Raw genomic sequence first — 25,051 nt, forward strand, 5'->3', positions numbered from 1 at the left:
CATCCATTTAGAGAACTTTGACTTTTTAGCCTGAATTAATACCTGAAATTAGATCATAAGTTTGTGTTATTAAAGCAGAAATACCCAGTACTGGAATAGAGAAACTGTATTTCTGTGATTCAGAATTAGGAACATGTCCTCTTGTGAAACTGCAGTTTTGAAGGGTGTACGTGTCTTGATTTAAAAATCACATCCTTGCGTGGGTGTGCTGACTTGAGCAGAAGAGAACCTGGGTACACAGTGAAGAGCATCAATAAAGGACCTGACAGTAACCCAAAGAACAAACAGGTTTGGCAGGTCTTGAACTCTCTGAAATCCCTTTCAAAATCTCTGGAAAATAAACAAGAGCACACTGTTCCCTGAGGTCAAGTCCTGCAGACAGAGGAGATTTTCTACAGCAGTTTCCTAAGCCTGGCAGATGAGCAGGTCTGTGGAAACCCTCCTGACCCTTCCCTGGCAGAGCAACCTGAGGTCGAGCCTCAGGTAGAACCTCTGCCCAAGGCCAGGCAGAGGCTGCCACAGAAACAGAGCAACTCCTACAAGCAGTAGCCATGAAACTCAAATTCCTGCAGCTGTGAAAGCACCCAGGATATTCTTGGAATTTCTACAGATGAATAGAGGCTTTTGACTTGCCTTATAAAGCCAGAATGGCTGATCTGAGCTGGGTACCCTGAGGTCCCTGGTCTGTCTCCAATTTAAATGCCCAATTACATGCTCCTCTTACTTCACAAGAGCTCTCCCTGACATTACATCGAGTGAGCAGTAGATTCTTGTTTTTAATTCTTTAGATAATGTGTAGCCTCCAAGAGAGTGCTCGGTCTTTACATCAGCTTTGTCTCTGCTTGTAATTTGAAAAGTACTTATGGCTTCAAGAATCTAATTATTAGAACATGAAAACTGTCATCCTAACAGGAAGCAATGTGCTCAGTTCCTTAATGCTGCCCTGTTTCCAAAGCCGTAGTTCAAACTGCACCTCGAAGGTGTTATGGGGGTGATTTTACCTGTCTCATACACAGCTTCAGTTACAGAGGTAAAGTGGTCTTCTACTGTGTACTGTGCCAGCTGGAGTGTGTCCAAACCTCGAACTGAATCATTTCCTCTGGTCCAGTAAAACATGACATCATTGATGTTATAACCCCCTGTAGTGAGACACAAGCCAACAACAGTGTTTATTTTACACAACAATTAATTTGTGTTGAGCACACTTTTGGTTCATCTGTTTCTTATTTCTGTGCCTTAAAGTACAATTAGACATAAACAATGATGGGTTTTGGCAGATTGTAATGCCTGTGCACAACAAAATTTCCAATAATGTGCAAAGTCTTGTGAGTTAAAAGCTGATGTTTTTGGAGGTGGTCTTTTTATATCTTCTGTTTCAGTATAAATGACAATCTAATAAAATAGATTAGTACCACCTGGTATTCTAAAGGCAAAAGCTACTAGGCTCTAAGAAAACAGAGCTTTTATGAATTACTGCACTTGCCAGCATTTTGACTACACATGAAATGTGCCATGTGTTGCATCCCAAGATGCTGCTTCTCAGTGCACTGCGTTGCTCCTCATTCCCACAGAGATGAAGAGATGAGCCGAGCAGCTCCTCAGTGGTGCTGTGCTCCAGCCTGAGCTTGAATCATCACTTGGGACAAAGTTTTGGCTGAGGAGCTCGGATACTTGCCAAGGACACCAGCTCAGAAGCTGATGTTTCTGCAGGCTCAACAGCACGGCATCCTTCAGGGGCCCCAGGAGGTTCCCTCTTAACCTTCAAGTAGTAATTAGGAGCTGGATGAATCATCTATCAGAAGGCAACTCTGTTTTGCACACACTTGCCAGTGTGCAGCACAATCACAGCTAAAATACTTCTGTCGCTTTTCCCCATTATATAAAAGGCAGCCACTTTACAGACTAGTGTATATGATTAATTCAAGATTATGTTAATGTAATTTACATGTTAACAGGGAGCATCTGAATATCTTTTTTCTTTAGCTTACTTTGATCAATCATTCTTGTATTTGACAGATTTATATCGTGCAAGTTAATAGCTCAGCTTAGGGAACAGAATCTTGAGCTGATGATTATTTTTAGACTTCAGTCAACTGTAAGTAAATTACAGTGAGACAATAGTGCAATACATTGCACAAGGGTATATGCTGCAAAAAGAGAAAAGCTCTAGAATCACAGAAAAAAGATGTATTAAAACAAAACAAAAATTTGCCTTTTAATATTTTTAAGCTATTGGGTTTTTTTCTTGCAATGACAAAACAGAATTGATTTCTCCAGCCATCTCATGTAAGAAAAATAGGAGTTCAGAAATTTTATTGTAAGGAAACACTGGGCTGGTTACCTATTAAATGAAAATTTCACCTAAAAATCCTTTCACTGCTCATTCTTTAAATATAAATTTTGTTTTCGCTATCACTGGCAGTTATATGAAAATGTATCACGGCCTGGAATCTCCGCTCACATTCTCACATTTATAGCAATTAAAGCCAAAACACTTTTGCATCAAAACACTAAGCCAAAAGCATATGCATCCAAGCTAAGGTTTCAATTCACTAAAACCACATGCTGGGAAATTTCCCAGATTTGTGAGATGTAAAATAGAAGTAACATTTTCTATAAACAAATGGCTGCATTGTCCTTAGTCAAAACAAGGAGGCTCATAGAACGAGTTTTTATGCATGATTCTGGCCATGGATTCGTTTTACTTCCTTTCAGTATAAATGAATTGCAGACATTTAAATAAAGTCCAAAGAACTAGAGAGTACCACAGTAAATTCCTTTGTGTTTTTATAAGATATTCAGCCTTCCAAATTGTGCGAGACAGGAGAAGTTCTTGGTGCCCACATGAATGATAATGAGCATATCTTGAAAGAGAGGTTATTTTGCTTTTGTTCCAAAATATTCTCCTTAGTGAAAAAATTAGTAGGTTTGGGTGACCCTTCCTATGAAAATTCTTTGAGTATAACAATTTCAAAACTCTAAGAAGAATTTATATTGAGAGAGCCTTCCTAGTAGTCAGTAAAGTTAAATAGTACAGTGCTCCCTCTGTGTAAAATTGTTCTTCATTCAAGGGATTAATATTTTACTAATTATAAAACATTTCAAAAGTTTATAGAGACAAAATCCTTAAGACCATGTTATTTGGCCTTTATGAGTAATCTTTATGCTCTTTATGTGACACTGAATTTTTATCCTAGTTAATTCCTCAAGCCCAGTGTGTCTCATTCCTGCACATTGTTGAGAGAATATGAGCTGCTAATGTCAACAGGGTTAACTACATGAATAGTAAATTTGGGATTAAACATTCATAATGCCTAATACAAATTAGTTTCTTTACCTTTCTGTTGCTAATTTTAATTTTCACTGATTGTCAAGCACAAGTTAAGTGCCTTCACATGGCTCTTCACTGAATAAATGGTAAAGGACAAGTTCAAAAAGAAATAAAATTCCAGAGGTGGGCCCAAGATGTGAATATGTATTTGGACTGTGGGTCTGTTTGAGGGAAATGTGAGGACAAACCCTTCAGCCTAGCAAGGGTGAATGGTGGTGTTCCCTGCCACATGGCAGAGAGCAGGAGCCCACCCTCGGCAGCACCAACCAAGACAGGAACCCTCCACTGCCCCAAATATCACAGCACCCACATCAACAGAGACTATGGGTGGAAGTCTCTGTCTTCTAACATACGTCAGCATTACCTGCTAAAGCGTTGCAATAAGGGGAAAAAAACAATAGGCATGTTGCCCAAAACGTGTTTTGCTATGTAGAAAGCAGAAGTCAATTAAAGTTACTAACTAGCAATAGCAGAAAAGTATGATGGACAGGTCGCTGGGGATGCTTTATTGTGTAAAGCCATTACTTCATAATATCATGACATATTTGTCTTTATGTTAATAATCACTTAATAAAAGCCTAACTCTTTGTTTCAGCTCAAATATTTGCTATGGATTTTACATTTTATTTACAAGAATCAATATTTGTGCAGATGTGTGTGCATGTCTGCATTCACAATTCTTAAAGCCGGGTGATGATCTTGGCAAGCAGTATGCTAGGAGCATGATGACATTATTCATCTATAAATTAACATAGCTCATCACATGGGGAACAAAACCCATTTCCAGCCTACCTAAAAGAAAGAATTGCAGTGCATTGACAAAAAAAGGCCACAGCCCAAGGCACACTCTTTCCTTTTTGTATTTGTTGCCTCTATCTGTTTTTCTCAAAACTAAACACCAACGTAATGGGAGCATTTGTTGTGACATGACTGGGTTTTCCCCTTGGACAGGAGACACTTGTGTGCTGTTGAAAAAGCAGATGGAATCAATCTAAAAAATGCTTGGTTTTATTTATATGGGGAATTCTCCTTTTTATTTTTTTTTTAATCCTGTCAAATAAATTGTAAATTCCCCTGGGATATATGTATTTCCTTCTGGAACTAGAGAAAATACTAAATGACTCATTAGGCAGAGATGTTGATTTAAATCCATAAACATTGATTTACCAATATGGTCTTCCAAAGGAAAATAAAGATAAATCCCAATTCCAATTCAAATTACTATTTGTTAAACAGATCTCATAAAACTTCTTATTCTAGAGGGATGCCTGTGTGAAGAAGATTTTGGGTTCATTTCCTTTGTGTTTCTGTCTAAAATGGAACTTAGTGGTAATCTAATTGGTCATTAACAACAAGAGATGAACAACACACACACACTTCTGAAAAGATACAGAATAAAACTTGACAAGTACTGAAAAGCCTTTCAAAAATATTTTGAGCGTGTGTTGACACATATTTTAGATATATTTTTTCATCTTATGGAACTGGTTATTCTTCTACGTTATCACATGCAAAAAATATTCTCTAGAGTCTTGTCATAAAATAATAGCAAACATTTAACAACAAAAGTTCATGTTTGTGTGTTTGCAAAGGAACCATGTCTACAAAGTATTAGACAACCTATTTCAAAGAAAATATGAGGATCTTGATTGATAAAAGGAAAAACAATGTTCTTGTCCATCAACTGATGACATTTTTTATCAGGGCACTGACACAGAGACAATTAAATAAGCCAGAGCAAGATTTGAAAACAGTAAATTATTTAAATTATTAAATATGAACTATATGCCTTACAAATAAGCCTTATTCTGATTTCTTTCCAAAAATTACATACTCTCTGAAAAGGAAAAGAAGAATTCTCGTCTATGCTAGAAAATGCCTGCTCACAGAACTCCCTCTGAAGACCAAGACAGTAACTGCAGGATGCACTGCAAAACCAAGCCTGTGAGAATCTCCCAGGATTTTGCTCAATCATTAATTAGACTGCAGCATTTCAATATTGCCATGCTATTTTCACTGATGCCATGTGCACACAACTTTGCCCACAGATACAACTGTAATTCCACAGGGACCACATAATGTCCCTTGCCTTCTATGAAAATTCCAGCCACTCTGATAATATCTAGCAGAAAAAGATCACAGATATTTTTCTAATTGTACAAAAATAATAAGGATTAAGTGTCTTACAGCTCTCCAGTTGCAAAGTACATGTCTGCTTATCCATTGGATATTTAGTCAGATCCATGCTGCACGAAACAGTAGTGGTGATCCTTGGGGGAAAAGAAACAGTTTTCTAAGTATTAATGAGACAAAATTGTTCATCAGTGAAAATGAAAAATGCCACATATCCTTCTTGAAATAATATTTTCAGCCTAATATCTATTGTGAGGAAAAAAACAAATCTTTTACTTGGTGGTATCTAATGTTCAAGGGTAATACAATGCCACACAGAAACCACTGCAGAACAGCTGAATTCGGTGACAGTCTAAAAATGTCACCCTTCACTCCCTTCTCACTTACAGTGCACATTTTCCTTTGTTATTTGCAGTGTATTTTAAGATTTTGTTATATTTATCCAAACCTTTTACAAAGGATAATTCACAATAAATCATGCAAGTCAATCATCACAGCTTGTTTTCCCCTGTGATGGCTTCATTGCAAACTGGAATGGCAACATGCAGTTCCTGTGTTCAGTCTGCGTGAAAGCAAAAGAGTCTATTTAGGGAAGAAGATATATTACTAAATTTAAGAATTTATTCATATTGATCAAGAATATTACATAGCTATAAAACCACAAAACCCTGCTTTTACAAACAGGCCCATTTTCTTAAGCAGAACCTGGAGGTTTAAAATGTAACTAGATGCAATCATAAATGCTGATATGTGGTATTTACATACCTTATAGCATACAAGACTGTTCCATTAGGGTATATCCTTATAAGACGATTCTCAACAGTGACATCATGAAGAAAAGACCTTTTTGAATCAACTATAAAGGTATCTGGTACCCAAAGCATTTCCACGAGTCGACCATCTAAGCTCAAACTCTTATTACCATCGAAACAAAGTCTCTCATCAGTCCATCGCTGCCTTAGAAATATGGTAGCTGTGTAGTCCTGAGAGAGAAAAAACAAAATTATCATACAGAGGGAGACTGTGTGGTATTCTCTTTTACAGAACTATATGGAAACAGCTGCTGGGCACAAACTGTGATTCTTCATGTCCCTGGCACTCCAGGAGCAGCTGCACTGAATCTTGTTCTGCCAAATTTTCTAGCACTTGATGTGAGGTTGGTAGATTTTGTTCTCATGGTCATTTACAGTAAAAGCTGATGGCCTAAGTCTGGAGCTATAAATCAGCTGAAGTCATCGGAGCTTTGTAAGCAGATAATCTGGCTCTGTAAACCTTTAAGTTTTACAATGATTTATGTAAGTGGTTCCAAATCCCATTTTGTTCACATAAGCTAATAAATGAAGAATTTTCTAATAACATATTGGAAAAAGTTGAGTAAATTCAGATAGACAAAAGAAGTTAGTGAAACAGGAAAGGAATCTTTTAGCACAATTTCTCCTTTTAGCATTGCAAAGTAAACAGTGATACCAAATTTATCAAGACCTTGAACATAGTGCTTAGTCCAATTCCCCTTCAATTTAGATATGCCTTGCAGTCCTACATTTAAGTTCACACTCTTTCTTAACACTTTTAAAACAACTTTTGATTTTATGGTGTGTTTTTATCAATAGGATAAATTCATCTCAAATTCTGACCTTATTTCCCCTTTCTAAATAGTAACTAATAATTACTAATTACTAATACAGCCATATTTAATATCTGATTATTTTTTATTTCTGTGAACCAATGGAGGATCTTTAAGTAGAAAAGTACATTCCATTTCATAGTTTGTTTGAAAACAAATGACACAAATTAAATGAAACACAGCTGGAATAAATTAATGTGTGACAGCCACAATAGATGAGAAAAACAGTCTGAGTTCAGCTGTGTCTAATCATAGGGAAAGAGAGTGGCTTCAAAGGCTCATGAATATATCTTTAGTTTTCTGAAATGCATAAAGATTTAGACATTTCAGCTGGAAAATAAGTACTGATCCACATGGTTCTCATTAAGATTAATACTCAGTAGCAGATTTCTGTTTGTATCTGTGAGAGGTGGGATTCACAGCTGCACTTCTATGATTATTATAGTGTTATAAACACTATGTGTAGTGAAAAAGAAAATTCCATCTCCTAACCCACACTGACTTCACAAGGAGACAAGCCCAAAGTCGTATTGCCAGCAGCTGTAAGCACAAGACACCAGCTCATCAACAAGCAAAAAAAAGACTGCGAAAACTACAATACCATATTTATTTCTGATATTGTATCAATGCTTGCAATATCCATACTCATTCCAATTGACACAGGACCATCTGCAAAGAAAAAGAGAAAGAATGTAGCTCGTAATCCTTTAATATTCAGTGTTCATGAGAACTGTCTACAAAATCCATTTTTTTCCTAAATGTTTAGAAGCTATCTTAAATATTCCTCAAATACAGATTATGCAAGAATTTTCACTTTTTTTTCCAAACTGTTGCACTTCTCAGCTAACACTATTTTCGTTTTCAGAAACAGGCTTTATTTCTTAAATACTTCCTGGTTTCTGTGATTTTTTTTTCCCCCCAGAAAAAAAGTGCTGGGGAAAATGTTACGCAATAAGGTGTGGAAGGCGCAATCTCCATGGTACCTCACACTCCTCTGCTCTGAGGTGCAGAGCAGTGGAAAGAATTCTTCCAGTTGCAACATCTGGCCCATCAGATGTGGGTGAAGTATGAAGTTTTACCTGGCAATGTCACATGGTTAATATCCATATGGCACAGCTGAGTGACTTTCTTTACTGCCCATTTAAGAATTTATGGTATATATTGTATCACTGAGATTTAATATCTTGCCTTTGAGTGCTAGCAGGAAACGTGATTTAAATACTTGCATTTATAAATGAAAACTTGTCATAGGCTGAAGGCCTATCCAGAGTCATTAAACACCTTACCTAAGTAGTTGTTATTGTAGTGTCAGTATGCTCAGATTCCCATTTCCTTCTGAATGTGCCTTTCACACTGTTGGAAGGAAGATCACCAGCTGTGCATTTTAAAATCAGAATTTGTGCAGAGCTTTGATGAAAATGTGACATTATTCCCAGCTGAATATGTGCAGAATAATTAACAGAGTTCTTGTAAAAGAAAATTAATGTTAAATTAGTGCAATTGAGAAGAAGAGAACAGAGGACCGAGAAATTAAGAAATACTTTCAGTAAGTTCTCTGTAGCTGGTAGTGCCCCTATCTCACAGGAACATGGCTGAAAGCCCTTCTTGGCTCCTTGCAATACATTTTGTAGAAATCTCTTCTGTGGCCTCAAATGGCATCCAGAGGAATACGGAGTCCAACTACAACCCCCTGAGTAACACTCCAGAAAAAAATGTGTCATTCTAAGACATATAAGTTTATTAGTATTTTTATTTTTTAAAAAATATTTTCTATTTCTAATGCACGTGTTAAAATCATTACACATTTGTAACTCCTGAAAAAAGTCTGTAAGTCCTTTATTCTGGATTCAGTTAGAAGTTTAAATATAAAGCTCCAGCTTAAAACAGGACTGCAGGTTTGAAGCATGCCCTGCTGGTAATATGCGTGTTTATTATATACTATTAAATTATACTTCTGGTTTAGAAACTATTGTTTATATATTGAAAAAAGAATTTGGAGACTAACTTTGGAAAAAAATTGACTAAAAACTGTCAGATCACTGACAGGCTGTTCTTCTGTTTCTTTTCATTCTTTTCATGTTTTGATGCTCCATTTATAAATTTATTTTTTCTCCCTCCAGGTTTAAAAGCTCAACCCCAAGGAAACTTATCCCAGCTAGTTGTGGTGCAACAATTAATGCTTGTACTTTCCATCGTACTATATCATTATTGCAGGTACCGTATTGCCAGCCTCAAAAGATATGTCAGACCCTCAAAAATCAATGAATTTTAAAATAATGTGATTTATAATCCACATTCTGATTTTTTTAATGTCTTCCTAGATATTCCCACGTATGACTGTAACAGAGCCAACTATCACACAATCATTTGGGGATAACCCCATGCAGCAAGGCACGTGCTTAATGATGGACCATCCCAAGGAGAGGACAATGCAGTGTTCAGATGATTATGCAGGAATCACAGCTGGGAATAATCAGACTCTTTCCATTATATCATGATTTATTAGTAGGAGCAACACCTGATCCTTGCCTCGTAAGGTGATACAGGTGAGGGAAAATGTCCTTTAGCAGCATTTCAGTATCATCAGTGCTAGGTTGTTCCGTTGTTATATGAGGGGAAAAGCTGACTTTCCAGAAAGATTACTGAAATTAGGCAGAGGTCAATTTCTCTGAAATCAGACAAACAGGACTTTGTAGATCCTTTTATTCTTTCCTGCTGAAGTATTTTTCAAAATATTACTGAGTAGCACAATGGCATTGCAGTGTTGGGTGACTCCCAAGCACCACAAGACATCTAGCTCAGGTTAAGATGTACCTCAAGCTCAAACTGACTGAACACAGACCTGCCTTGGGGTCCAAGTGCCAAGGAGGGGCAGCGCAGACAGGACAAAACCATCCTGCTCCACTCGCCCCAGCCAACAGCTCCCACTGCCCAAGTGCACCCAGCCTGTCCAGCCCAGCCCAGCACCCACAAAAACTCAGCAGAAAATTACATCACCCCGGATACAGCAACGTGCTGTATGGCAGGAGCTGTGCAGGAAAACAGCAGTTATGGGAAGGATCTTTATGAACACAAGACGCTGAGAACAGCTTTGCTCCAGCAGTTAATTAGATCAGGACAACATTAATAGTGAAATGCTCATTTCTTTTTTGCATATGAGGATAAATGTTTATTTATCAAGGCACCATAACTTGTAAAGTATTAATAACAGAATGAGTCTGCTCATAATTATTCACCAGGGTTTCCTCTGAACTTCCTCAGAAAGGTCTCCTGTTGACAGTGTCAAAAACTGGGCAGCAAACCAGATGAGGCAGTCAGTTCCTACATTTCCATATGTTTGGCAGAAGTTCTATGTACAATGACAACATCAGAAGATATCTACGGGTCTTCAGAAGAAAACTGAAGTCAGTCAGTCCTGCATTGTTGAAGGGAATCTTCAAAGCATGGCAGAGGATCACCAAAGGGAGTGCCTTGTTACAGCTGTGGCTGGGCAGCCTAAGCAGCACAGGTTTTAATTTTACTGCAAGTTATGTACACTGCTCCTCTATGCCCTTTATAGATATTCACAGTGATGTCAAATGGGAAAGCAGCCACAAGAGTGGCAGACAGCATACCTAAAAATTAGGTTTGGATCACTGCAATGATCTCGATCTGTAGCGGCAAAATAAATGACCACTGTGTCACGTGTGTACGTAGTACTGCAATGGATCAGCACTATGAATAACTTCCAGGGCTGAGCTGTTAGCATGAGCCCTTTTTCATTTAGTTTAAGAAAACTCAAAACAATTCTGACATTCAGAAAGGCCTCAAAAGGAATGGCTTTTTTGGAAGAATGTCTCATCTTTTTAGCAATACTGAATAAAATATTGTGAGTAAACAGAGAATTAGAAGGAAAATTATTGCTAGAATAATTCATTGTAGCATCCTATAAACCTCGTTTTGGCTTTCTGATTGCCATCTTTGTTGGAGTATTACAGAATTCTTACATAAGGAGATATATTTTGCTCGGATTTTTTCAGTGCATTTAACTTCCTGCCACAAGACATCTTTCTTGACAAATAGTTACATGAAAAAAGTGGACAGGTTAAGACAGGCCTTCTGACAGACCTCAACTGGAATTCTTGATTTGAAGGCATCAGAAGACAGACCCATTTCTAGCATGAATCAGTTTCAATCCTATCTGTTTACATCAATAACTTTTAGACATTGTTGTTGCTTTGCTGGTACAGTTTGTGGATGAGGAAAAAATTGGTGGGAACCACATTAACAACAGCTTGTTAAATAATTTGTCAAAACCCCCGTGTTTCCATACAGCCAAATGCAAGCAATTAATGTGGGGACAAACAAGACAGGCAACACATACAAGATAGGAAACCACCTTGGCAAGCAGTGCCTTTGAGAAAGATTTAGAGGTTGTCACAGATAATCATTTTAACATGCTCTTTCCATCTTATGCTTTGGCAGCAGCATTATTGCAACGGGAAGTAACGCACAGAATTAAGTTATCTTGCAATCTATTCTGTATTGGCAACTGTTATGACTGTGACAAGATTTGTTTTCCATATTTAAATAAAATGTGCAAACAGCAGACACAGTCTAGTTGAGAGAAAGAGAAATACTCCAAAAGACAAAAAAATCTGGAAGCTTAGCATCAAATCTTATAAAAATCAAGGAGCATTGTTTACTCAGCTCCTCAAAGAGAAGTCAGAAAAGTGACTTGTCCAATGTCAGAAAATGCATTTAGTACTTACTTGTGCATGTTGTTTGGCAAAGCAAAGTAAGATCCCAGTTTATGGAAGCTGGGGATAACAGGAAACTTCAAATAAATTGATCTTTTTACTATCTGAACATAAACACCGTTTATAATTTAGGATCTCTGGAGCTAAGCCTTTGGAGGGGTTGGAGAGGCAGGGGAGAACCCAAAAACCAAAACCCAAACTGTCCTGCATGCAGGAAAGTTGGGTTTGGTGGTAATCACATGCTCAAAGTGTCTCTTAGTTCCCTGGGAAAGGAAGGGAAAGCTCCATTACCATGAGTATGCTGAAGTTTACATATTCTGGGTTTTTTGCTTTTCTATAAAGGATTAGATATTGGCTAGCTAGGACTTCAAATAGTCTTTAGATTATGGTTATTTGGTATTTCTTTCTTGTGTACTCTGTGAGTTTTCCTCACTAAACCAAAGGGTGTTAGACACAGCCAATATTCTGATACCTCTCTGTCTCTGTTATGTACTTCTGAAGACTGAAATGCCTTCATATAATTAAATTTGTAGAACTTCATATAAACACCATTTGAGGGGAAAAAACCCATGATGACAGGTCTTAGACAGAAGGCTGGACCCCCAAATTTTATTTGCTTTAATTTAAAACTTAAGTCTATGAAATACCCTACTCATTATGAAGCTAAGGAAAATAATATTTTAAATGTGATTTAGAATAACTGATTTAAGCATAACACTTTTATGTACCACTTGAAAGCAGCTTCCATATTCAAATATACTTAGCTGTGACCTTTTCCTAGTCTCTCTCTTTTTAATTAGAACACTTAAATTATCACATTCAATCACAGAACAAAATCTATTTGTATAAAATTATTTACAAGATTTTATGCAACTCTTAACAACCCTATGAACCTGATCCAAGGCTCACTGAAGTCTGCAGGAATTGCTCATTAATTCAGAGGGTTTGGCACAGCACATAAAGTTATAAAATTGATCTACATGGTTCCAGCAGAAAACCTGAGGTGGAAATCAACTTGTACTGCTGAGATAAAGTGTCAGGGTAATGTAACATATTTAAGGGAATTACTGTTGATTTTTAAATCCCTTATGCCAGCTTTTCTGTAGAAGTATTCCATGTATATCTGTAAGGGTGGGATAGATATTATTACACGGAGGACTAAGGTCTACTAACATTAGTATAGGAGTATTTCATATTCCAGTCCAAAGAATGGCTAAAATCATCCCAGATTAGGGTTCTGGTGTTTTCTTTAATTCTTTATTGCGCCTATCTGCCGAATTTATAAAGACTCACTTGACAAACCAGCTCAAAGAGGGACATTAAAGTGCTATAGATAAGGAAAAGAGAACATTCTTAATAGCAACATTCAGATGAGGGCAGAGCTAAATAACCAGTCTAGTTGAGATTCCTCTGTGCTAACACTGTCTAAAGTACCCTCACAATTTGGAACTGGTACGTGCCACCCACCACGGACAAACATAAAGCACTCAGCCAGTTTCACCTGTCTGCAGACCTATGACAGTCTGGGTTCAACTAATCCAGCTTTGGGCACCTGATTTTGGGGCTTAGAGATGGGAAGAAGAGCCTGTGTTACACATAAATGGCAATGTTTGAGCAGCCAGGGTCTGGAGGGTGAGCTGTGTGTGAGATGACCAAAGTAGGTGAGATAAATCCAGAATTAAAATCTAGAAAAGCAGTAGATTCAATCCATGCAAGGAGAGGAGAAGACAGTTTTTATGTTTTTATGGAGTCATTGGGCTCAAATTAAAAAGATCTTCATAGTCTCCTTGTTAATAACACTACACGAGTTGGTGTATGTGATGGGAGCATTTCCAGTCATAGGCCAGTTCTAGCACAAAGACCAAACACAAATTAATAAGCAAATGGAGGGCTTATTAAACTAAAAATTTATGAGCTGCCATAAATTTTACTTGACTAGTAAATATTTCTGGTTTTTTCTGGCTTTAGGGAAAAGAAACAGTCATTTTATGAACATTTGTTTATATCTAACTTTCTTTTCAGGATTAAAATCCCATTTTGTTAAATATTTAGGAGTTCAGTGCCACTGATTTTGCAAGAGTAAGATTGTATCTTGGCAGTAATCACCACTTCAAAAATTGCCATTTCCTGCCTCAAGAAAATTTTCAAGAACAAGTAACCTTGAAATACTTTAAATGAGGTTATTCTAAAATTTAAGCTCACTGCTGGCCCTCTCACACTTGATAAAAATCACATTTCAGAGTTCCATTATGACTCACTAACGTGAAGCTTAAAGCACTGTAGATGCCAACAAATAATACCATCTAGTTTTATGTCAAATTTCTTCATGCATATTTATGAGTGTCTATCTAACTGAACTAATAAACTGAAATACACGTATTTTTGAAAGTAAAGGAATCTTGGCCAAAACTAAAGAAAAGGAAGCCAAGTGTCTTTAAAAGGCTGGCTTTAGCATGTTTGGGGGAGATATTTCTTCATATCAACATACACATACTAGGCTCCCCTTTATACAAATCCTTTCATTCAAGACAGTAAACATAGGTTGTCAGGTGAATATCCATCCTTTTCTGTTCATATTTCTAGAAATACAAGTTTCTTTCTCAAAGGATATCATCACTGATAGGTTACACAATCAAGACTGTGCAGGCTTATACAGCAGCCGATGATCTCTACCAGAATGCCACAGTTTATATTTTTAATGTGCATTTTTCATTAGCTTACTCGAGTCTGATCAGCTGTTTGACCTGCAGATCCATCTCTAACTGGTCTGCTTCTCACTAGTAACATTAATATCATCCCAAAGAAACTGAGGATTTGGGGAGACTGGGGCAGGGGGAGGTCACAAAAGAAGTATCAATGACTAATTGCTACTCTGGCTTCATCAGCTCTTCAACAGCTGTGCTGCAGCCACTGATGTCATTGTGAGCAAAGCCAGTTACCAAGAAGAGACACAAGGTACCCCAGATGAGGCAAAAAACCACCACATAAATCAGGAAAATATCACATGGAACAAAGCTAGCGTAGCTGTGGTCACACAGACAAATGCATCCCACAGGTTTGTTAAGCTGAGGATTTATGTTTGCTAGCTCTGCTTCTGAGAAGAGCAATAGCTTCTCCTGGGCCCAGCCCTCACGCACTAGCCCACCCTGCCAGTAACAGAGAGGGGTCAGGACTGGGCTGACACCACTCCCCAGCCCAAGCACACATTCCTCTATCACAGGGAAAGTGATCCCAAATGATCTCACAAAAAGCTACACATTCAAAAATCAGGAGAAGCGTTGCTTGAGTCATCCTAACTCAAACTACTCCTACAAAGAAAGCAATCTCTCACAGAACCGCCAAGCCTGCATTTAGGAGCGGCATCAATAAAATGCGTATTTTCCAGAGCGTGATCTCATTCCTGCAGCACTAGCGCTAATAAGGATCCATCGAGGGTTTCTGAGGCGGCGTTTGCGTTCCTGGGCCGCGGCGGGCGCAGGCCGCCATGCCGGCGCTGTCTGAGGGGCGAGGCCGGCGCCATGCGACACCGACTCCATCCCCGCCCGGGCTCCGCTGGGACCTCTAGGCACACCCAGAGGGGCCTCCGCATCCCTCTCAACAAAACTGCCAGACAAAAAACATTACTGCAGCCTTGCTGAGACACAACAGCTGAGGAAAAAAGATGGAGAGGAGAAAACGGAGATTTGTAACTCAAATACGCTTTATGGTAGGCCTTAATTGCTGTTATAGGATTTTGAAATGAGACTCTGTTGTCTACCCAAGCACGCTCATCATGGCAGCGTCAACATATCTCTAGTAGTAGTAGGAGGTGATGAATAAAATATATTAATGGCCGCTGAACAGTTATTTTACATTATGCATCATCTCCAATGAGGAAAGGTTAGTTTATTTATTAAAGTTACATTTATTTTGCTGAAAATCTCCTTAGAGCATTAAATATTTTATAGCAGTTTTATCATCAGCTAAGGTAATTACAATAAAAACAAACAGATTAATTAGATTTCCCTTTTTTCTTCAACCTAAAATACAAATATATCAAAAAATTATTATAAATGGATTCAGAAACAGCACATGATATGGAGCATCCATATTGAACCAGGTATTTGGGTGGCAAAAGGAAACAGTATGGTCTTAGAAACTCATTAGTCAATCATTTTTTTAGCAGAATATAAAGGGATATAAAATGTTTCATTTCAGCTTCTTTTCATCATTCAGAATATTTTATTTTTCAGTGGTCTGCACCTTCTCCAGGGCAAGCTCTCTGTGCCACTTCATAACTCCTCAGTACTTCTGATACATGCAATAGCACGGCTCAGATAAGGAAGATATTTTTCTCTGGGATTTCAGGTGCCTGACTGCACTGCAGGGCAGTAATATCAGCCTTGATGCAGTTGAGTGTGTGGGTCTTCCAATCTGGTGACCATTGGCTTCTGATGCAGGGAACTGACATTTTAAAATTCATTTTCCCTTTTCATTGCCCCCCACAATTTTCAGCAAATCTTTTCAGCGACCTTTAAGACCTGAGGCAAGAATCATTTATTAAATAATTCTCTTGCAATCTTATAGTTGAGGCACATAGTACTTTGCATAGTAACAAGATTTGCCTGTGCTGTTATGAGCAGCTTGGTATATAAAGCTTTCAAATCTTTAATCAAAGCTTTTTATAGTTATTATTTAGGAAATTAGAGGAAATTATGCTTTTAAATAGGTAAGATGTTACAGCTTATTTCATGAAGACACACATACAATGATAGTCAAGTTTTCTAACAGTCTGGAAGTTTAGCTTGCAGATTCTTGGAACATACAAGTTTCACCTTGGGCCACGAAAGCTATTAAACTCTATCTTATTATATCACAGAACATGTATAATCAGATCAGTAGCTGTCAGATATCAGAGGAAAAAAGTACAAAAAAACCCCATTTGCTCCCACTGCTTTATTCTAGACACCACATTATGTTATGATTCAGTCTTATTGAAAGAGCTTTTCTACTTACTATCAAAAAATGGACGTAGATACTTGTTGTACCCTTTTATTATTTTCTGTATTGTTGGAGGTAGAATTTCACTTTTTCCTTCAGCTTCAGGAATTTGCACTGACCTAAAAGGAATTGAAAATTAGGATGTTTTAAAGGGACACGGTAAAAAAAAAAAAAAAAAAATTAGATTTCATAATCCGTATTAGTCTTTTGTGGAGAAAAAAAAAAAATCTCTTTTATACCTTAAAGTTTATTATTTCTTTTCATACCTTAAAGTCTAAGTCTATTTCTTTATACCTTAAAGTCTATTATTTCTTAACACTCCATCTGAGAAACAATCTTCTTTAATACTTCATCTGCAAACAGGGCATTATGGTTATAATCTAGGAATGTGGAAGGGATGCTGATTGTTTATTTCAGCATTTAAAATTAAGCTTCTTTTTAGATAATGAAATACATTATATTTAGGTCTCAGAGACAGTGCATAAAAACCACTCTTAAAATCCTGCTTTCACAACACAATTTTTAAGCAGGTTACAGAAATAATCCTGTTGAGCAAAATCAGTGAAGCAAAATGAGAGTTTGAGTACTTCCTTTGCTCAGAAACAGCTACAATTAAGATCCATCCATAGAAGTCACATATAAATAAGTGCAAACCCTTTCTGCCTAACCCCAAGACCATGAGCAGGGTGTGTTCTTCAGGTATGAAAGCACAGATGATAGCAACTACTTGTTCTCAATGGTTTGAGAAAGGCGGGGTATAAATTAGGAAGGTGAGAAAATAATACAAATAATTAATTGAGCCCAGCTGGCAGAGGCATTGTCTCTGCTGATGGAGAGCAGACACTTATATAAACACCAGGAGAAGGGTTGGTTGCTTTTAATCCTTGCTCTGGGAATTACTGGCTCCTAAAAGCGACCAACTCTCCTACAGTAGGTGCAAGAGCTGTAGCTGTGGTGATTTGCTCCTAGGGAGAAGAATCTAAGTATAAACCATTAGGAAAGGGGTTAGCAGTGTTTTGTGGTCTTTTCCTTATAGTGCTAAATCCTCACTGAATTTCTTAGCCTCAGTTCTTTCTGGAGCTGTTCCTGAAAACACTGCTTTCTCCTTCTTTCTGGGTCTCTTGTAGCTTTCCAAAGCTTGATATTTTGATGTCAATTTTGTTGTTTCTGAGAAAGCTTGAGTTCTTTTGTCAGGACACTGTGACTTTCATCCACTAGAAGTAATCCAGTATCTTAAACTGGCAAAGCTTAAGTGCTAAAATGTTCTCACTGAATGCACGTGGCCAAATCACACTCTGGTTTGAAATGTGGTGTCTACTGGCTTGAAAAGCTGCTATTGCTGTATAATTTTTATTCACTAGACCCTGTTGCCACAGAAGTAGCCGTTTATCATTAGCTGCCTTGTAACATAAATATCTTAGCTATTTTAATTATCTTATTTTTCCCTTTATTTTTCCCTGTTTTTTATTTCTATATTGCCAAAGAATAATGTTGTTACTTAAGTACACCCTCAAGCAAGGTCAGCATTGAAATAAGTAAAGTTTCTCCTGTAAGTTTTTTCCTAAAGAAACAAACACAGTCATGTTGAGCTGAGATGTGAATATAAATAAGAAGGCCAGCTTTATGTTGCATAGAAGTGTTAAAATTGGAAATGCATTTGAATGTAATTAGTTTCTTAAATACTGAACTTGGTATAGATATATCTCCTTTTGTAATTTACATATAAATTTTAGCGAAGTGTTCAATGAGCTGCATGAGTTTAATTTCACAGCTTTACAGGATTGTTCTTGAATAAGTTTTACACGTTGTGAAGTGTTAAAGGAAAACTTGTTTCTTTTCTGCTGCAAGGGTATATAATTGCTCTGCCTATCAGTATGCAATTGCAGAGTGGTCTGGTTCATTATCATTAACTCCTATTTTCTAAAATATATCTTTAAAACTTTTATGGAAGTCCTTCCCTTAAATGACCTGTGGTAATTCACAATTTCCCTCATTAACACATAGTGTGCAGCCTCATATCTCTGGTCTTTTGAGTTTTGTGGTTAAGTAAGTCTGGGAAAGCTGTTGTGCTGCAATTGAGGCTGTGAATGAATGAGGCATGGTCCCCTGTGTGCTGTTTGGCCACAAAACCTCAGAGAGGCTCTATCATAGCAAGCCAACAAGTGAGAGGAACCTGAGGGCTCCTAAATGTGAGTGTGTGGTGTTACCAGCCTGCCCTGCTGATTTGGGGGATACTCAGAGGCAGATTGTCAGTGGTGAAAGGTAAGGAACCTACAGAGGTTCTGTGCCTTAAGTAGTTTGGGGTTTCTATGTTTTAAGGGATGATGCCCTGTTTCCTTTAAAATGCTCTTTGATGCCCATGGTCCTTTTCCAGCCCAGCCACAGGCAGCTCACAGCTGCACACAGCAGCAAAGGACAAAGTAAAAGTTGAGCCTCATTCCACTTATGTGTCTTCATCTTCTCATCAGTGCATCTGAGCTCCTCTTTTAACCAGTATTTGTGTGGTTATATTTAATATGTATTTTGTAGCTAAGGGAAGCTGTTACGGTTCCTCCATTTTCTTAATGAATGTGAAGTACCTTGGCATGCATCTAAGTATGGAATTGCCTTGCAATAGGTGATCCAGCAAATGAGGAGGCAACAGGCTTTTGCAGGAAAAAAAAATTGAGTATATCATTATTTCTGAGAATATCTATCTGGACTGTCAATGCTTAAAAAAGGCTTTAACTCATCAGGTTCAATGTTTTCTGGTTGTCTTTGTAAAAGCTGAATTATAATTATTTACTTTCCTAAGTCAGTCTCATGGCTCAAAACCTGAGATTTTTTATGGGTTTGGCTAAACTTGAAAGGTACAACTTCTTGTTATTTAAGGTACTTTCAAGTTAGTGTCTTAACAGAATGGGGTAACTGGAAGGGGAAAAAGGAACATTTGCCCTAGACAGTAGTATATATCATTTATTTAGGCAAAAGTACAGTCTAGACAAATGTAGGAGAATATTTTTTCTGGCTATATTTTGTCAGAAGTTATGTAGCATGAAAGAGAAACACCTTAGAACTGCAAGAAGATAAACAAAATGCCAGATACAGTCTGAGTTTTTTTAAAAACTTCCCCCAGGAAAACAAGAAAGCTTTTTTTCAGGCAATACACTGACAGGCTTACAGATGCAAACAAAGTTGTTATTCCTGGTTTCATACTTGTGCTCAGTGATGTTGGGTTTTATATGGTCTTTGCAGATAAACTGTAGCAAAGTCTACTACGTCATTGATTAATTCTCTGCTTTGAATCACCTTTTTTTTTTTTTTTTTTTTTTTTTTTTTTTTTTTTTTTTTGTTAAATGGTGAGGTTGAAACTGTAGCATCATGTTGCCACTTACAAGAGCAAACAGAAGTACCATAAATGCTCTTAAAATCAGGAAAAAAAGAAAAAAAATTCATAGAATTTTCTGTCCCTGATTCCATAAACCCAGGCTAGTATTCTTTATGCTAAAAACACCCTATCTGAAACAAACTGGAACCCCTCTTGGAGACCAAATGGCATACATTTACTTAAGCTTATTCCTGATAATGATAAATTTGCCTCAATTTTTTCATTACTACTTTTAAAAAAAAATCTGGTATGGCAATCATCAAGGTTACTCCCCATATACAGGTTTTAATACTAAAAAGGGGGATATGATGTGACTGTAATGTAATGTTAAGTGGAGCAAAGAAGTGTCTTTCAGGAAGGGCATGATAGAAAGGAAAAAACAACCCCATACCATTACTGATCATAAATTATTCAGTTGAAGAAACTCTCTTCACGTGTTAGGCAGAGCTTTTCCAAGTGGAATATCTAAGGGACCACTTGGCAAAAAATCATGGCCCATGCTTTGGGTGCACCTCAGCCCACGGGTTTTGTTTAGAAATATTTCTCTGTTTCAGTGCCAAGCAGGATAATTTTTGTTTTAAACAGCACAAACCCCTCCTGATTTGTTCAATGGAAAAATGCATTTTTGTACCCAAGCATCAACTTTTCTGTGAGATAACCAAGGGCCAGAGCTGCTTCTCCAGCCTGTGTCTGGATTTGGGTACAACAGACACCTGAGCTCAATGCTGTGCACATGTACCCGGGCACTCGTACAGGTGCTGTGTGTGCCCTTAACCCCATGGATGATAGCCAGGGATGAACTGCCTGTGCTCCTGGACACTCACTGCCAGATGAAGCTGTAAGAGGACTCACAAAGTCTGTCTGATAATGAATTGTGTACCACAGGCTGAGCTCCTGGGGGAGTTTTTCTTCCTTGTTACTTAGATGCTTCTGAAATTGTTCTCTTAGCAGTGTTGTATTATGGCTAAGCCGTGAGTCATCCACTTATTATGGTGTGGCAAGTCACAGCTGATGAGGAAAGAAGGTGGAATTAGAGCAAATGTGTGTTTTGGACAAAGATCTCTCTAAAGGGCTGGAGAAGGTGGAGGAGGTGGATGCTTTAAACTCTCTTTCAGGGGACTCTTCCACCTGTTCCCACTACTAAGACAAAGCTTTATCTAAATGGGTGTTTGCACACCCACCTGAGTTAAAGCTCAGACAGAATCTTGTCCTGAGGAATTTACTACAAGATGAATTAGGTTAAGCAATTCTAGATAAAGAGTTGGCTTTAAATACATCAGTTGAAACTAGTGATGAGATTGCTTAATCTGTCCATGCTTATATTTTATTAGAATTACTTAAAGAATATTTTTGCCCATTTTTATAGAAGGAGTGTATTTTAAGTGCTCCTTTTCTATATTTTTTGGTCACGGCAGCTGCACTGTTAGAAGGGTTATGTGTAGCCAGAGGGGATCATTTTCACTTTCCAGCTTAACACATCTCAGATTTCCTAAAGACTTCATGATTTCATAACAGAGAATTTAAAAACCAATGTTTCAAATACGTAATTCTTTTTAAGATACTCTCCTTTTCGATCATTTTACTATCTCAAGCTTGTTGTAAATCTAGGTGGGGTGGGCTGTGTGCTTCTGTCCTTGGGCAAGGACCATGTGCCCATCTGAATTTAAGCATCTGATACAATACCTCCTCTGTACCAAGTAATCCTTTATTTGAGGGCTCATATGCTTCATAAATTCCATTCTTTTTCACCCTCATCAATCTTTTCAATTAAAAAGATCTGTTAAGGCAGCTGAGATTCATGAAGCTCTGTCCTGTATTTCTGTTCATTACTTAATACGCAGATTCTTTAATTTTTGTAAGGGGCAAGATTCAAATGCCAAGAAGATTCTACTTTATCTGGTCAGATATGTCTCTAATTATAAGTTTATTATAAACCAACTGATATAATAATATATTGAAGAAATAATAGTTTTAGCAAATTATTCTTACCTATAGAACAGCAATAGAAAAAGGGTTCTGAGACCGCAGCACTTAAGACTGCACATTGTCACAAGTTCTTTCAGAAGTTCTTGTAGCTCCTAAAAAACAAAAGGTGCAGATGTCATGTTTTACAGCACATATGCATTTCTAATACATGAATTTCCAAAGGTTTTAAACACTAAAAATATTGTATCTTGAATAGCTTCTTCTAATGTATTAGTAAGTATCTACATCAATTAAAAAAAATCTCAAAACTTGAAAAAAAGAGGTGGCATCAGGATTAATTTAACTAACCAACAGAAGCTGCTTTCTGGGATACTACAGTTCTTTCATTTTTGCCTCTGTCCTTTCAATATTAGGAAAAGTAATTGCTGCAAAAAATAATGTAATCCTGTGCAGGAGAATTGCAAACACTGAGTTTTGTCTCTGCTATTTATGTTTGTGAGTGAGTGCATCCCTGGCCTATCAGTTCTTAAGGGACAACGCATGACCCCATCTCAGAACACAGATCTATTTAAGAGCACCAATATATAGCTTTGGTAGTCTTTTTGTTAATGAGAAAAAAAAAAATGAAATTAGAGGCTCCTACCCTAGCTATTAAAATAAAAAATCTATTGTATATAAATCATATATAACCATCCACTCTCATGAGAATCACAGAATTTTTAGGTTGGAAGAGACCTTCAAGATCATCGAGTCCAACCCAATGTTTGGCTGAGGCAAGATGTTATTTCTGAATGGGATTTCTTTGCTTTTGTCAGTGTGATTCACTGAAAAAATGGTTATTTTAAGACATCTGTCATCTCTGTAATCCATTTCTGGATGAAAAGAGTATCAATCCATAGTGTAATGCAGTCATGCAACAGATCTGAAATGCACAGACTGTGCACACTTCTGCTGTATTTCATCAAACCTTATTTGTAAGGCTTGCTTCAAAACTCAAAAAACCCTACGTGTCAGGAATGCTATGTACCCAGAATCTGCAAGACAATTGTATGATAATAAATGCAAGTGAAATATATGTTTTATATTTCAGGAAGGGACAATCAAATATAATATTTTTTAGTGTCCAGAATGAGTTTTGCAGGAGTATCTTGCATTCTAATTTTACACTAAATTGCTAGTAGTAAAGAATTGGGGGTTTTACAGCCTGAAACTTTGCTTCCCTGTTCTTTAGTGACCAATGTAAAATGCCAACAAGCTTTTTGAAAACCAAAGTAATTTTTCTTTCAGTCTACAGTTCTAGTAAGAGCAAAACTAGTGGTATTTACCTAAATTAATGCAAGTGAATGGGATATGACTTTTATGTAACAGTGAAGTGACAAAATAACTTGTTAATGTCTCCACTGAAAAAGGAAAGCCATTTCAATGGCTTTTTAAACAAGCAAACATTCTCAGCATCTTGGCTACTTTAAGCATACACCAGTCTGGTAAATATTAATGTCAAAATAACTCATACACTCCTCCTGACTTCCACAGAAAATCATGCATGAGACATTAAGAGAGCCGGTAATAGGAAAAAACAGCACAAATGAGCAGATGGTGTTGTCAGAACATTGCTCTCTACATGCTGATTCTGTAACACTCCGGGTGCAGATCGTGGGATCTCTTTTGCGTATCTCATTTTGGGTTTGGATGCTTTCTACATTCATTATCTTTATCTCACAGGAAAATATGCTAAAAATAAAAAGCCTCTTACTGACTTTATAAGTACTTTGTAAAGCTGCTTTTATATTTAGCTTTTGAATTGCTACTATAAACTCCTAATATGACTGAAGATCCTTTATAAACAGATTAAGGAAACCTATGGATATTTCTGAACTTGTTTGGGTTTAGTTTTTACAGTACTGAAGATGAAAAGGAGTGGGCTTATTACTGATTTCTTTCTAAAGCAAGTGGTTTACCTTCAGCTCTTCACCAACAACCAAGGCAGCAATTTCATGGGAGGATGGGGGGGAGAATTTTGGTTGTTAACATATCAAAGGTCAAATCCATCCTATGGGACATAGATTACTTTTGTATGCTCAGGAAAAGAGAGCACAGAAGTAACAGAAGGCAGAAGATCTCTTATTTCTCTATAAGAAACACTAATCCAGAGATCTAATGGCCATGTCAGCTGGCTTGTCCTCCCTGCAAAGGCACACTGCATGCCAGCCAAGGAATAGAGCCGAGTAACCGCTGGAGTCTTAAGCTGTTTCACAGATAATACTTAAGCTGGGTATATAAATCTCTGCTGCATGTGTGTACATGCTCGCACGCACACACACATTTTCTCTGCTGTCCCTTTCTTGTGGGGCTCACTGAGCTGGTTTGTTCTGCTGAAAAGCCTGCCTCTCGGCATGTTTGCACATCTGGGCCTTTCCTGTCACGCGCTTCTTTATCAAATACTACACATTCTCAGCAAGATGCCTTCCTGCATGTGTGTACCTATGGAACTATGGGGATTTAAAACGAGTTCAGCAGAACCCTTAATATTTTCCTCCCACCCTAGAAAAATAAGCATAACCTGTATTGTGCATAGAATACTGAGCCATTTGGTTTAACTAGACAGACTGCACGCTGTCCAGATTATAGTGCATACACTGACACATCTGGTTCTAAACATTTAATTGAGGTGAAGGTAACAAATCTGCCCCACATTCTCATACGATGAGACAACACTTTCCTACTTTTATTCAGATCAGATTAGGACTGTAAAATGTTATCTGATGTTTTGACATTTCTCATGGGAATTCAGTAATTTATTATCTTCAGCATGACAGGAAAAGTGAATTTTGCAAGTTGCACACACCTTTGAGGCTGAAATGGGGTGAGGTAGAGGTAGTAGCAATATCCAAAGATATTTAATATATATATTAATATATATATATATTTAATTCATTCTGTGAATGAATTAA

General features: G+C 37.4%; 1 protein-coding gene across 1 annotated transcript in view; it reads right to left on the reverse strand.

Annotated features, from left to right (window-relative positions):
* LOC120755726 (gamma-aminobutyric acid receptor subunit pi-like) overlaps positions 1 to 25,051 on the reverse strand; it is a 45,845-nt gene that overhangs the window by 15,477 nt on the left and 5,317 nt on the right. The window contains exons 2-7 of the mRNA XM_040071132.2: positions 22,164 to 22,252; positions 16,823 to 16,926; positions 7,690 to 7,757; positions 6,230 to 6,447; positions 5,519 to 5,601; positions 1,002 to 1,139 (exon numbers count right to left, since the gene is read on the reverse strand). Coding sequence (XP_039927066.1) covers positions 1,002 to 1,139; positions 5,519 to 5,601; positions 6,230 to 6,447; positions 7,690 to 7,757; positions 16,823 to 16,926; positions 22,164 to 22,219 — 667 coding nt within the window. The 5' untranslated portion in view covers positions 22,220 to 22,252. The remainder of the gene's footprint in view (positions 1 to 1,001; positions 1,140 to 5,518; positions 5,602 to 6,229; positions 6,448 to 7,689; positions 7,758 to 16,822; positions 16,927 to 22,163; positions 22,253 to 25,051) is intronic.

The sequence above is a fragment of the Hirundo rustica genome, chromosome 8, assembly GCF_015227805.2.
Source record: "Hirundo rustica isolate bHirRus1 chromosome 8, bHirRus1.pri.v3, whole genome shotgun sequence".
In the NCBI taxonomy this organism is placed as follows: Eukaryota; Metazoa; Chordata; class Aves; order Passeriformes; family Hirundinidae; genus Hirundo; species Hirundo rustica.